This window comes from Furipterus horrens, unplaced genomic scaffold (genome assembly GCF_987537825.1).
Source record: "Furipterus horrens unplaced genomic scaffold, mFurHor1.1.pri manual_scaffold_5, whole genome shotgun sequence".
NCBI classification, from domain to species: Eukaryota; Metazoa; Chordata; class Mammalia; order Chiroptera; family Furipteridae; genus Furipterus; species Furipterus horrens.
The window spans coordinates 94,837,064-94,851,428 of NW_028327175.1; the positions used below are offsets into that span (position 1 = coordinate 94,837,064).

At 46.3% G+C, this 14,365-nt stretch overlaps 1 protein-coding gene across 8 annotated transcripts in view; it reads left to right on the forward strand.

Moving 5' to 3' along the window:
• The window catches only part of CUX1 (cut like homeobox 1), a 362,525-nt gene that overhangs the window by 72,715 nt on the left and 275,445 nt on the right, over nucleotides 1-14,365 (forward strand). For all 8 annotated transcript variants that reach the window (XM_090276816.1, XM_090276819.1, XM_090276817.1 and 5 more), the window contains exon 2: nucleotides 3,846-3,956. In XM_090276816.1, the coding sequence (XP_090132942.1) occupies nucleotides 3,846-3,956 (111 nt within the window). The remainder of the gene's footprint in view (nucleotides 1-3,845; nucleotides 3,957-14,365) is intronic.

The window sequence follows — 14,365 nt, forward strand, 5'->3', positions numbered from 1 at the left end:
TTTAATACTTGACTGAGAGATTGAAGTTCAGGCAGAGAAACTTAAAATGTTAGGAGCTTTGTCCTTTTAGGATCTGTCAGAAATGGAGAAAAAGCATGCCAGAAGTTATAATCCACGAGGAAAACAGGATTGCAGCCATCCACAGCTCTTCGGCAGTACCCCCCATTCCACAGAATGAGGTGTCCCTGTGCACACTGACCCCTTGGTTCCACAGCCAGAGGTCTAACCGTGAACCTCGTCACTTCCTGACGTCAGTCATTCCCTTGTCACTTAGAAAGAAAACCCTGCAGTTTCTCCAGGTGCCATCCTGGCAAGATGCCTTGCAGTACTTTCTTCAGCTCTTTCGACCTACTTGGAAGTGCCTCTGTGTTCAGAGCCCATGGGTTTGCTGCCAGCCCTGCCAGCTTCCCATCACCTCAGATCTGGGGCCGTCAGGTGTTTCCAGCAGGAGTTCTCAATAATTCTGAGGGGACACCCCCCACTGCCCTTCCCCAGGAAAGTCTGGCTTGGCTGAGTGGTTTTTTTCTGTGACTGCCTGTGGACAAGAAACAGCTGTTGTTTTGGTAAAGGGTGTGTTTGCCTCACTTTTTGTATCACCAGAGTCAGGAGGTCATCACCAGCGCTGGGCAGGTGGACGTGCAGACCATGAGCGCTCTTCTGTGGGGGGCATTGTGTAAAACATATTTCTATAATTATATGTTGTGTGATTTTTCATATTAGCAGGATTTAAAAAATTAATATATATTGTAATTTTTCCATTAAGTAATCCATGCACATTGCAAAATGGCCAAAAGATTCTCTCTCCCTCTCTCCCTTTCTCTCTCTCTCTCTCCCCATCCCGTCTCTCCCTCCCTCCCCACCCCCTCTCTTTCTTCAGCAAGTCTCCTCCCTGGTGCCTCCTCAGAGCCAAGGACTGTTACAGGTGTTTTCTATAACTTTCTAGAGATAGTTGAAGCTTATGCAAACATATGAATAGAGACTCTCTTAAACAATGTTAGCATTGCTTTGCACTTTGCTTTTTTTTCTTAAATATATCTTGAAGATCATTCCCTTCTCATATAGTGCATGTAGGACTGTTTTTTGTTTGTTTGTTTGTTTTCCTAACCATTACAGAATAATCCTTGAGTAGATAATGCTAGTATGCCATTGCTGGATATTTAGGGATGGTGGGTTTTTTTTATATTTGCAGGTATTTAATGCCTTTCAGATGCAGGGACTCTCCATGCTCTCTTTTGCATGTGACCACGGCTGAGGGTTTATATTTTTAGCCCCCACTGCCACCTCCCCTAAACATATTAAATCCTCTTGTTAATGTGTCATTCTGTTTGACACTTTGAATGCAGACCGGCTGGGTCAATAATAAAAGAGTATTTGACTTACATTTAATAGCTGTCTCCTCCCTTTGCATTGTCCCCACAGCCTGAGAAAGCCTTGATGTCCTTTAGGATTCCGTGGTGTTTTTTCAAGGGATAGGTCAAAGATTGTGAGTTTTAAATCTGACCAACCAAACTTGGGGAGGTGACCTCCCCTACCCCCTCCAACCCCCCCGCCCCAGAGCTGTGGATGCTCAGTCTCCTCCTCGCTGTGCCAATCTGTTCATGGTGGCGGGTGGCAACACAGTATTAAATTTGGAGACCCCTGCTGGTTTCTCACGTGGACCTGCATATGTCTGTGCAGGTGGGGAAGGGTGTGCGCCAGGCCCCTGGAGGCTTCCTGACTGCCAGTGGCAGGTCTCCTTGGCCTCGCTGGCCCTGCAACCCTGTGATAAGGGTGGGCTCGCTGGCCTTCCAGAAAGTGACTTGTCCCAGGCTCAGCCCTCCTTGTTGGGCTCATGGGGAACCTTGGTGATCAGAGGGTCTCACAGACCCACATGCTCTTCAGTATCTTCCAAAGCAACTCCCCACGCCCTCTGTCCCTGAGCTCTTCCCTGAGCACCTGGCCACAGAAATCACCTAACACTGCTGATTTTGTCCCCTCTACCCCCCAGCTCTGGAAGTCGGGTCCTTGCTGAAAGCATTCAGGGCTCTTTGTTTTTCTCTAAATTTCTGCATCTGTGTGTGATTGGAACAAAACATCAACTTTACATTTTTTGTCATATTTCAATATTGGCTTTTTCCCCCCTTCTTGAAGTCTCCCTTTATAACTTCTGCTGCTGCTGCTTAAATATAGATGTCTAAGTCCTCCTCCTTACCAGATTGTTTATATTTTTGAAAAGCCTTCTGCTTATCTGCGATTGCTCTCTCTTCTCTATCTCCATCCCCATGTTACCACATTGGTTTCAGTTGCTCTTTTTTTCCTGCCTTCACTTGACTGGGATGTGTTTCAAATGTGGTCTATCAAAATGTGCAGTGTTTCCCTCTTTTCTGCAGTAGCTTTGACATCTGTTCTTGAATTCTAGCCCACGTTATTCTTTTGGACTTGTTTGCCCAAGATTTGCTGTAATGCCAGAAACACTGAAAGGGGGAGTGTGGTGTGGTGTTCTCCCCTCATCGCCTAGTCCTCCCCCTCCCTTTAAAATGGTCTACAGATTCCAAGTCGACAGCACACTGGATGTCTGTTCCAGCGCTCTGTCATCTCGTCTGGCAGCGGCCCACCCCATAATGGTACAAGTGAAATGTCTTCCAGCAGGGCTCACAGACTAACTTCAGTATTTCCACCAAAAAGGAAAGCAGGTGGAACTTCATGAAGTGGATGGAGGTGGGTGGGGAAACTCTCACCTGCTTCCAGGATGGCTCTGGATGGATTTTCATTTTGATCTTCCTTGCCTTTCAGCCTTTGATGGGGTCTTTACTCTCTTGTGCCTGCGCCTGGGGGTTGGGCAGTCCGAAACATTGAGAAGACACTTGGGGCAGCTACTTTAATCATAAGCAGAATGTGCTAGTATGTGTCTTTAAAATGGGCCTGTTGGTGGCTGTGAGAATGTGTCCTTGAGCCTCCGCCATCAGCCTGGAACACCGTTTTGGGCCCATCTGCTATAGGCTTGTTTGAAACAGATCCTTTTAGTGGCTCATCCCAGAATTTCTGAGGTCTGAGGCTGGGGCACAAGTTCTCTGATGCTTTGAGTGTCAGTTTGTTGTGTATAGCAGAACCCAGAACGCTTAATCCCTGACAGGTCCTCTTACAGGAGCCCACTCCTGGTGCTCCTCAGAGTTCCAGTACAAGTAAAATAGTCTGAGAACATCCACCGTTTCTGGGTGCCTCATTTCTGAAAGTTAACAAGATATCGGAAACCATTATTAGAATTTGCCTTATGACGGTTCCTCTTGAAAACAAGTATCAGGTTAACTTGAACGGTCCTGGAGGTGATGTCTAGCCCCACAGCCCCACAGTAAATATTTTTTGACTGAAAGCAAATGAAATATCATTACAAAAGATTCCAGGCCTGCACTGTTGAAGGGCAGCCAAACAGAATGCCCTGATGGGGAGAGCACAGAGCGAATCTGAAGGACAGAGCACAGAGATGTCACAAGAAGACACACTTGTTAGAACAGAAGCGAGTGACTCCAGGGAAGGATGACATTTGGGCATTGGTTTACCTCTGATTTTAGCAAAGAAAAATGTATCTGCATGTATTGTTACAGAAACAGTCATTTGTGAGGTGGCGTCAATACACACATCAAAGCTGAGCGAATTTGGTTTTCTCAAACCAGTGCATGGGGCTGGGCGGGAACTGTGCGATGTGTGCACTCACTGTCTGCAGCACCAGCGCCGCCTCTGCCGATGAGATGACAGTCCCTGGAATGCCGGGGTGCTCCCCAGTGTTCTGGTCAAATGCAAATACGCTCTTCTCTGGTACAAAGTGCAATTACAATCTTGTCTTCCCTTTTTTTTGTTTCTCTCAACAGAGGGAACTCGATGCCACCGCAACAGTATTGGCAAACCGGCAAGATGAAAGCGAGCAGTCTAGAAAGCGGCTCATCGAGCAGAGCCGGGAGTTCAAGAAGAACACTCCAGAGGTGAGGCAGTGTTTCGTCCAGGCCTCTTTGAAGGGTCCCACTCTCCTGGTATACATTCAGAAGCATTTCATTTCTGTTAGACAGGCGATGTACCTCTTCCTTTCAGTTGTCCTCAGCCCCACGCCAGCAGACTGCGTGCACGCTTCCACGCGGGCTGGGGAATGTGGGCATTGATGGTTTGTCTGAGCAAATGCGAGTATGAGCTAATTCCACATGCACACACAGGTGTGTGGCCAGCTCAGCTCCCCGAGTCTGGCCTGCCCTGTGGCCCCTGTGCTCTGTGCCCGCACCACCCCGAGCCCATGGAGGGTTACTGAGTGTGAGCACATAGCGGCGGAGGGGGAGTATGCTGATACTTCTTGTAAATCAGACATTTAGTCTGATAAGGCCTTTAAAATGCCTGTGTTTCCTGATATATGCTTAAAGAGCCCTGGAAATGTGCTCCTCATACGCTCCTATTTTTATTTTTTGTAAGTTTGTGTTTCAGAGGACAGTGTTTGAATTAGTTGGGGCAGCATTTTTCAGGTCTGCTTTCTAGGTCCCTTTCTCCTTTGGTCTCTATCAAAGACTTTGGAAGAAATAAAAAGAGTTTTACAGACAGTTGTGCAGACATGGGGATTGCTTTCCTGGGAGCTTCTGCCAATTTGGTTCTCATGCTGTGGGCTCTTCCAGCCTCCTGCGCCCCCTCACTCAGGGGTGAATGGATGGTAGCTGCCCACAGCATTGGTCCCGGCTCCCAGGCCTCCGGATTCTTCCATGAAGCACAAAGGGACAGGCCTGGAAGGAAAGCTGCTTTCTGGGAGGGATGCCTCTAACTTTTACAATATACCTCATTTACAATATGCAGAAATCCTGAAAAATGATGCCTGAATTGAATTTTTAAAAGTGGACTTGTTTTCAGTGTTCCAAAGAAGCTTGCTATTTAGGGAAGAGCTACTGTGAATCATTTGGGGAAACTAGCTAACCCTCATTTTCAGAATGAATGTGTTGGGAGAGAACGTGATAGTTCAAGGGAAAGAAACAGGGCTCTAGGGGCAGACCTGCCTAAAGGTTTCACATTTGAGACCCACTACTTACTCTCTTCATCCCACCCTGCCCTTCAGCATGGATCTTCCATATTTTATCAGACCAAAAATGTAGATCAGAGTAACTTGTGCCTCAGGGTTGCTGCCCTTCTTGTAGTTTTGAGGGGGAGCCTGTATTGTCCATGCTCCTCCCCTCAGGCTGCATCAGAGCAGGCCTCCTAGAGGGTCTCGCAGTGGGGTTTCCCAGGCGCTCGTCCTTTACTTTCTTTCCCCCAGCCGACCCTGTCATGTCTAGCTCTTGAGCCACGCTCAGCACTGTTCCAGTAAGCAGCTGTCATCTGCTGTCCTGTGTTCTCACTGTCCCTCCTTTGGTGACTGTATGTCCAGGAGTGTTCATAGTGCCATCCTTCTGAGGGGCTAGACAACAATAAGTTAATCTAATTGGTCATACGACAAGTACTGTGAAGAGGATGAAGCAGAGAACTGGATTCTTGGCTCTTCCTCTGGAGTCCCAGACTCCTGTTAGCTGTGTTCCCCCCAGCCACTGAGGGCCACACTGGGCTGATAAATTGTGATTGGACTGAACTGAGCCCAGTCTCTCCACTGGCGCCTAAACAGGCCTCGTTTTACAAGAACTGGGGACGAGCTCTAATGGCTTATGTTGAATCCCATGCCAGCTACTTGAAGAAACCCAGCCTTAAACTGCATTTTGTCTCCTAAACCCAATATTAGTATTGACTTAGAATGTTTACTGTGGAACTCGTGAGATGTAGCTTTCTGCTTCTTAAAGCTAGTTCAGGGGACTTTAAAAAAAACAAAAAAAAACCAAATACCAGTTTCCACCGAAGTATTCCAAAAGTTGGTTTGTAATAACAGTTTATTATTTTACAAATACCTTTTGAACACCTTTCATGTGCCAGACGGTTTGGCCCTGGGGGTAAAATCCTGTCTCTGTTCTTAAAAAGTTTGTCTTCATACCATGTAAGTAGAACATCCTGACACAGCGTGTTCAGTGCTAGGATGCTATAACTGGAGTCTTATGAATGCAGATACTCTCCCCAGAAGCACTTGCATATCCACAGTGGTTAGGTTCCAAGCCATGTGCACTTTAGTAACTCCTCCTATAGGTATACAGGGCTGCTTTTTAAGCCTTAGTTCTCAGCTTTTGTAATATTGGTGAGTGATAAGGACTTGCTCCCCTGAGAAATGCACGTATTTGCATACAGTTTCTCTTGGACTCTGAGACTCGTGTGGACCTCTGGCTTAGAGGACCGCTCTGGGAGCACACTGGCAGTCTTGGCATGCCACTGTGGGAGCATCTAACATGTCTCCTCCTTCACCCACCTCCTAGCTGTGCTCAGGGCAGGAGGGATGAAAGGGAGGGGAAGGGGCTGCGTGGGAGATCAGTGCCAACGTCCTTACCTCTGCACAGAGGCCACTGTTTTCTGACCTCCAGGCTGGGCACCAAGGTGGAGAAACTGGGCCACCCCCGTTGTGATGAGGGCCCTGCAGGCTGGCAGTAGGCACAGGCAGCTCGGCACTGATGACACCTTTCTTCTGCCCAAGGCTGGTGAAGGGCACGGCCAGGCAGGTGGCAATGTGTGCAGGGGAGGGGGAGGCAGTAGCTTTCTTAAGACCTGGTGGTGCTAGAACTATGTGCATTGTAGGCAAGACCCTTGCCTTCTGCTTTTCTGTGGCTTTGATCAGAGATCTGAGGCACAGGTGGGCCAGGGTTACCTCTGATGCCCCAAATGGCATCGGTACTAATGACATCCGTATTGCTAAAGCTAACTGCAGATTGGATCAGTGGGGACATGGAATTATGCAGGTGCCACCACCCAGAAACCCCCAGAGCACCAAGCCAACTCCTCACTCCTGGAAACTGAGTTGTTTCCCATCAGGGACCACAAAAGGGACAGCACGAGGGTTTCATGATTCTGCCTAGGAATTGCTTTTTACTTGCTTTTCTTTTCGATTAATTTTTATGTTTGCTCCTCAGACCAAAGTTTGACTCGAGGTTCTCTCAGCTACTGCCCAGCCAAGCCGAGACTTGATCCCAGGCAGTCTGGGCCCAGGGTCCATGCTCTTAACTTTCGGGCTGTGCTGCCTCCCCAGCAGGCCCGGAAGCTGGAGCAAATGCACATGTGGCCCCTGCAGCGCAGGTGCTAGAGGTAGTCACAGGATGTTTGCAGGGTAGCGGTTGCCACTCACCGGCCTGTGCTCTTTGAATGAGATGCTCAACTATTGGAAAAGAAGTCTTCAGTGCTGGACTTGCTTCCAGAAAGAGCACAAGGATGTTTTTTGTTTTGTTCCAATTTTTTTTTCCCCCTGTAAGGGCAGAACTGTCCTTTACGGGGGGAGATGAGAGGAGAACCCCAGACCTGAGATGCAGTGATTTTTATCAGAAAACCATCCTTAGTGTTCGTTTTTGTCCTGTCACTGTGTCTAGCTCCTACTCCAGAATGTGTCTTAGGCGTCTCTCTCTCTCTGACTTTGCAAGGTTTATTTACGTTTCCTGTAGACGGGACCACGTTTCTTCTGTGAGATTTAAAACTGAGCCTCAATTCTGGAGCTTTCATTGGTCATTTTTCCCCCTGAGGTATTTTTGCCTAACTGCGTCTTGCTCTGGAGTGTTAATCCTCATGGCACCTAGTCTACCTCGCTTACATTCCAGATTTGTGTTTTCTACATCTGTCCTGCCCAAATGTATGTGGCTTCTTTCCATGTCACCATCTCTCACATCTGCCATTATCAGCAGAGCTGAGCCCCAGCCCTGACCATCTGGGGCATAGCTCCGTGGGTCAGCACTGGGACTGACCACCTTTCCTCACCCACTGTCCCCCCCCCCCGCCCCCCCCAGGGCAGGTGGCCCTGGGCCTGAGCCAGCCACAGCCTCACGGCCCCACCTCCCACATTGGCACGCCTGACTCCGACAGGGAATGTTCTTTTTACTGCTGACATAACTGCCTGTTCACTGGCGTTCATTTCCTGAGTGCCAGAATCTTAATTTGCCCTTTCTGTCTCAGGCTAGAATGTTTTTCTGAGTTTTACACTCTTGGGAAACTCTTGTAAAAAATCAGGAGTCGCCTTGAGATACGACTTGGAAAGAAATCTTGTGCCATCATTGAAATGGACCCGATTTGCAGATTCCTTCTGGACTCCGGCAGGTATGGGGTGTGGGTGTCTTCTTTAGGAAAGCATAGTCACCTTTTTACTGGTCAGGATGGGCTGTTTCTAAGATATGAAATCATGCGCCCCAACACTGTCTCCTTTACACATAAGTCACCTACTCCCCTTTTTTTCCGATGCAAGGAGGACAAAAGGATGAGAAGATGCTGCAAAGTTTTGAGTTTTTTTCGCTCCCTGTGAGAAAAGGAGTCAGCAGGCTGGGGGAGGATGGGGGGAGTAATATATAGTTGTGGCCGAGGCCCAAGTGCATTTAGTCACTGCCTCTACAGCCTTTATATAGACACTTCAGGGAGTGACTCAGCCTGGAAAAAGAGAGTCACTTAAAAATAAAGTCGCGATTCAAATGGACACGTCCCCCCACAGGCAGCCTTGAGACAGTGTGGCTGGGGCTTGGTCAGAAGCCTGGAGGGCGCCTTCGCCCTGCGGGACCTGCTGGGGTCCACAGTCAGACAGGTAGCTACGGTGAGGACAGTTATTACAGCTGCCTCATGGGACTGGAGTGAGAATTAAAGGAGCCCACATATAACTCCCTGTGCTTTCTAAACTCTGAAATGGCATGCATACGTTTTAGCTGTGACTGGACAAGTTTGTGTGTAGCGTAGTAGCCGAACTCTCAACTCTTCCCTTGTTTTAAACAAATTTACAGACTGTGGAAGCCTGTATGGCTCTCCAGGTTACCACTCAGCTTTTGTTTTTGCTTCTAGTCTCATAAGAATCTAAAATCAATATACACGAAAGACTAAAAGCACCAGCACCATGTTTCCTGTATCTCATCGGACACTCAAATGGGTTCATTGAAACCCACAGCACTGATTTGAAAAATTGTGACTTTTAAAGAGGGAGCAGACCAGACATACCCCTAGGGACATGGGCCCTTTAGGAAGGACAGTGATGGGAGGGAGGCCTACAAGCTTAGAAGACTGGCATGCAGGATGGACACCAGCTAGGAATATGAGCGCTCCCCATCCTCCAACAAACTGCTCGTGTTGGAGGCCCAGGTATCTAGCCACAGCACCTCAGTCAAATCTGCAGTCTGGTGCAAGTCCTGTCTCCCACTTGTGAAGGGTAAGGGCCTGCAGGCAGGAGCTGTGCCTCCACTGTTTTTATTTAGCCGTGTATCTTGAATACCATGCACACTTTATGATGATTATAGTATGAAAGGGCCTACCATATCTACAGTGTGGATTTAGGGATCTTTTCTTTATAAAAAAGCATTTTTTAAAAATGTTACTTATATCACTCTGTAAGATTTGTTTCTCAAACAGGCAGATAATAGCCCTGACTGGTGTAGCTCAGTTGGTTGGGTGTCGTCCCACAGAGAAAGGTTGCCAGTTCGGTTCCTGGTCAGGGCACGTGCCTGGGTTGCGGCCCTGGTGCCTGGTTGGGGGCGTGCGAGAGGCAACTGAGCAATGTTTCTCTCACACATCGATGTTTCTCTCCCTGTCTTTCTCCCTCCCTTCTCTTCCCTTTAAAAATAAATAGACTCTTTAAAAAACCAAGCAGATAATAAATAAGACTTTGTACAGAATAAAATGAAGAAGAATTCAAGAAATGCCTTTCTTTGGCAATTCTTAAAAAGTTAAGCGTAGACTTACCCTATGACCTAGCACATCCACTCCTACGTTTATATCCAAAAGAACTGAAACCATGTCCACACAGAGACTTGTGGAAGTGTTCATGGCAGCATTATTCAAAATAACCAAAAAGTGGAAGGGACCCAATTGGAATATTATTCAGCTGTAAAAAGGAATGAGGCACTGATACATGCTGCAACATGGATGAACTTGGAAAACATGCCAAGGGAAAGAAGCCAGGCACAAACAACCACATTATCTGAAATGTCTAGAGTCTCTAGAGATAGAAAGTAGACCCATGGTTGCCAGGGGCTGGGGTGAGAAATGGGGAGTGGCTACTGATGCTTTTAGGGTTTCTTTTGGAATATGAAAATGTTCTGGAGTTAGTAACTGGTGTTGGTTGCATAGGTGCCCCCTCCTCTGTAGGGGTGTGGGAAATCCCTGCACAGGTTTTTATTCAGTTGTTCTCTTACACCCTGAAGAAAATCCCCACATAAAAGTATCATGTGAATTTTTATTTTGGCAGTAGCAACTTAGTGTTAAAAAGGCTACTCCAGTATTTGGTGAAATCATAAAGCCCAATAATCAACTTGGATGTTAATCATTCTAGAATTACCCACTGTTAAGTTATAATAAGACTTTAACTAGAAAACGTTTAAAAATTAAAAGCGAGCTTTTAACTGTTACCAATTAAACTCTTTAAGACAATTTATCAACCCAAGAGGTTACTTTCTTGTTTCTTTTGGGTCCCCAGGAGAGAAAACCTGCCTCCAGTGTGACAGAGTAATGAATGTAACTCAAACCATTTCAGCTCCAAGTCAGTAAGTGGCTGGTGGCCACATTGTCCCCCCACGTTCCAGAGAGACACTGCAGCGTGCTCGAGGGCATCACGGAGGCCTGGAGAGCAGAGGAATTCACTCGGGCTTGGGCAGATTAAGCCAAGTCCTAGCTCTGTGGCTCAATAGCTTTGGGACAGAAACTTAACTTCAGTTCCATTATCTACAAAACTGTATTCTGCCTCCTTCAAGGGGCCATGGTGAGAGGTGGATCGGATTTCTGGAAGGTAAATGTCCTGTCCCCGGCCGGGAGGGGAATTGATAGCTAGTTAAGGGGTGACATGGATGTTCGAGCTGAGTGACTTTGAGGGAGGTCACTAAGCAGTCAGAGTTGCACCCTGTATATTTAAATAAGCAGAACCAATAATGACTGTCCCAGCCACTAGGCATGTGAAATGAATGAATTCATGTGTACAGAGCATATAATAGGTCCTCAATAAATACTTTTCTGTGTTTTGTTTTGTTTCATTTTGGTTTTTTTGCCTCCCTTCCTTCTACACGTAGTTCTGTACCTTTCCCAGGGGCCAGGGGCAGTTTGAGGTGCTGAGATCCAGCAGACTCAGAGAAAAGGTTCTAGTTCTCATAGAGGAGCAGGCAGGCAGTGACCAAGTAAACTAAAGATACGTAAGATAATTCCAGGTGGTAATACGAACTAAAACAGGACTGTGGCAGGGAATGAATGTGATTGGGTGGCGGTTCTTCAGGAAGTTCGGGGAAGTTTTTTCAATCAACGAATAGAAAATGTCCCTTTGCACACCCATTGATGAATTCAATAGGTTGTCTAGCACTGGGGTCCCTAACATGTCTTTCTGCTAAAGTCCTGATTATCTTTGTTTGCTCTTATCACCCACTTTCAGGCATCAGATCCAGTCCCTCTACTCTCAAAGTCCGGGATGATGTTTAATTTGGGTGTTAGAAAGTTTAGTTAAGGAACAGGAGTTAGAGGGAGACCTTACTGAGACGTGAACTCCCAGGCAATCAGTGAAGACTTAATCCCCCAGTTTTTGTGTTCTGTGGCACAGGAATCAGAACTGTGCTTGGAGCCCTGACCTCAGGGCAGCAGGGTTGCCTCTAGCGCCCCAGCTCACCCTTTCTCTCTGTGAGCCTTGAAGGGCCGTCTGTCCACTCACTGAAATGTCGACAGGACTGGCGTTCCCCTTCCTTCCTGAGCTCGTGTGCCACTTCCTTCATGTGTCTAGCAGCTTTTAAAGGTCTATTTTAAGTAAAACAGACAAAGTATTTGAGAGTTTAATAACTGTCAGAAGGAAAAGACTGTAATGACATTGGTGTGGTGTGGAAGTTTAGACAAGGCCATGCTGAGCCTCCATTTTCTCATCCAGGAAATGGGTGTGATGACAACTGTTTTGGTGTCATTGTGAGTCAGACAAAATGTAGAGTATCCAGAATAACTGGCTAATAGTAAAAGCTCAATAAATGGCATGCTGCATGTATGTTATTAATATGTGATTTTTTGAGTGGAGAATTGTGTTCATAAATGGATTTTAAAGCTATGAAAGAACACTGAAATTCTAAAAAATACTCTTCAAGCATAGAGTAGACCAATAAGTCTATAAACTATAGACCTAGTTTCTACCACTGGCTTGAATAGAGTCAGTAAAATAGAAATGCGTCCCTTCCATGTGTCCAGATGGTCCTTCTCTCTCCCTTTGCTTTAGCTTTACTGTTTGTATAGTGGAAATATTTGCCACTGGATTCTCTTTGGAAGCTGTTCTTTGAGAGTAAGCCAATAACTTACCTTTTGGTCAATAACTTCAACTGCAAAGCACTTTGAATGGAGAATGTCATGCTATGTAGGATGTAATAATAACTTGGGTGTAGAAAGGAGTTCACAGCCTCTTCTCAATAAATATCCTTGTAAGGAATAATGGCTACATGTGAAAGCCATAAAATTTGGTTGAAATTGTGGTGAACTGTTATTTATTAATATTTATTGAGTACTTACTAAGAGCCAAGAATTATGCTAAGTGCCTCAGATGTTTCGCTGCCCCTCACAGTTACCCGAGGAGGTGGGTGTCATTAGTGTCACATCACAGAGTGTTAGCCACCTGCCTACCAGGCAGTGGGGCTCCCACGAACCAGGCCATAACCACTGTACCAAACTGTCCCCGTTTTGCTTTCAGAAGTCAATTTTTATTCATTTAATTGTAAGCGGCTTCTTCTTCTTTTAGTTGAAGAAAAAAAAGGATTTTGAGTATTGCTTTGAAGTGACATACTCATTTAAAGGATTTTGTGTGTTGGGAGCTACATTTAGTTGGGAGTGTACCCAGGGAGGAGCAATTAGGCTAAAATCTGACGTTTGCTTGGGAACGCTGGTTAACTTATGGGAATTATTATAAACCAAAGCACAGGAAAATCTCCCCTTTAATTTGGAGATTATGTTAGTCCAGAAAGAGGCAATGGGATAACAAGTCCCACTGATCCTGAGATTTGTTGGCTTAGGTTGTTTTTTTTTCCCTTCCTTTGGCCAGGAGCCTGTGGGTGGGGTTAATCATTGAACATTGATTATTGACTAATGTTCGTTCTTGGTTTTAACTTGCGAATGTGAGTTTTATAAAAAGTAAGTTTGCAAGGATCATTATGTGCCTACCATGCAGAGTATAATAGTTTTGTTTGCAGCCCAGTATTTTAACAGGAAGACATACCTGGTAGAGTGGATGTAATTAAAGGAGTGTTGTATTGGGAATCAGGACACTTGGATTCTGCTTTGGTTCTGCCACTGGCTGGATTTGAGATCTGAGCAAGCACGGTCACCTCTGTTGTTTGATCTGAGAGAGGAGAGGTGGTGGTGCAGTGCTGGGGAGCTGAGAGCTGGGGGCTCTGGAGCTTGGCCCTCTCCCTCCTCAGGCTCCCTCAGGTTTGTCCCCGCCATGGGCCCAGTATGTAGGTGTTGCCCTTTCTTCTTAGTAGGGCTCACCTGCTTTATCTCTTGGGGTGGTTCTATTCTGAATTCATTCTGAGTGCCACAGACCATCAGTGGTGATCCCATTGTGTGTGGGACAGTGTGTACTAGGGCAGCTCTGCTGAGGGCTCAGGGACACAGCAGTAATAGCTAATAACCACAGCAGCGCTGCCTGTGTGCCAAGCGTTGTTCCACACACTTCAAAAGTATTGGCTGGTTTAACACTCACAGGGTGCCTATGAAATAGGTACAGTCTAGAAAACAAAACAAAGGTATTCGTGTCCTTAATGAAGATTAGATAGATGTTAACATTCTGCCCATTTGCTTCAGATGCCTCTTTTTTCAAATACAAATAAAAGGTTACAGTGAAAATCCCCCTTCCATACCTCCTCTGTCTCTTCTTCCTCACATGTGAACCCCATCCTAAAACTGATGTTTCATTTCCATGTGCTTTTTGCACTCATAACAATGCTTACAAATTCATAAACAATAAGTAGTGTTTTAGATGTGCATGTATTTTATTATACAGATGGTTTCATACAAATGATATCTCGATATATATATAAAATATCTTGATATATATATATCGTCGTCGTCGTCATTGTCGTCGTCGGCAGCCGTCCGTCTCGAGAGACGATGGTGTAGCTTCTTAAGAGTCTATCTGCACCGCCGAGAATGGCTGTGCAGTCTGACTCGGGAGTGACACGGTATCTGTCTCCTCCCGTGTTGAATCGACATCTTGCGATGACGCTGGAGTGTCCTCTCCAGTGAAGCTGAAGCTACAGAGCCTGGGCAGGGTGATATGGAGGGTCAGCTGTTGCCCATGCAGCAGACCCCCCCTCTCTTCGCAGCTGAAGGGTCCAAG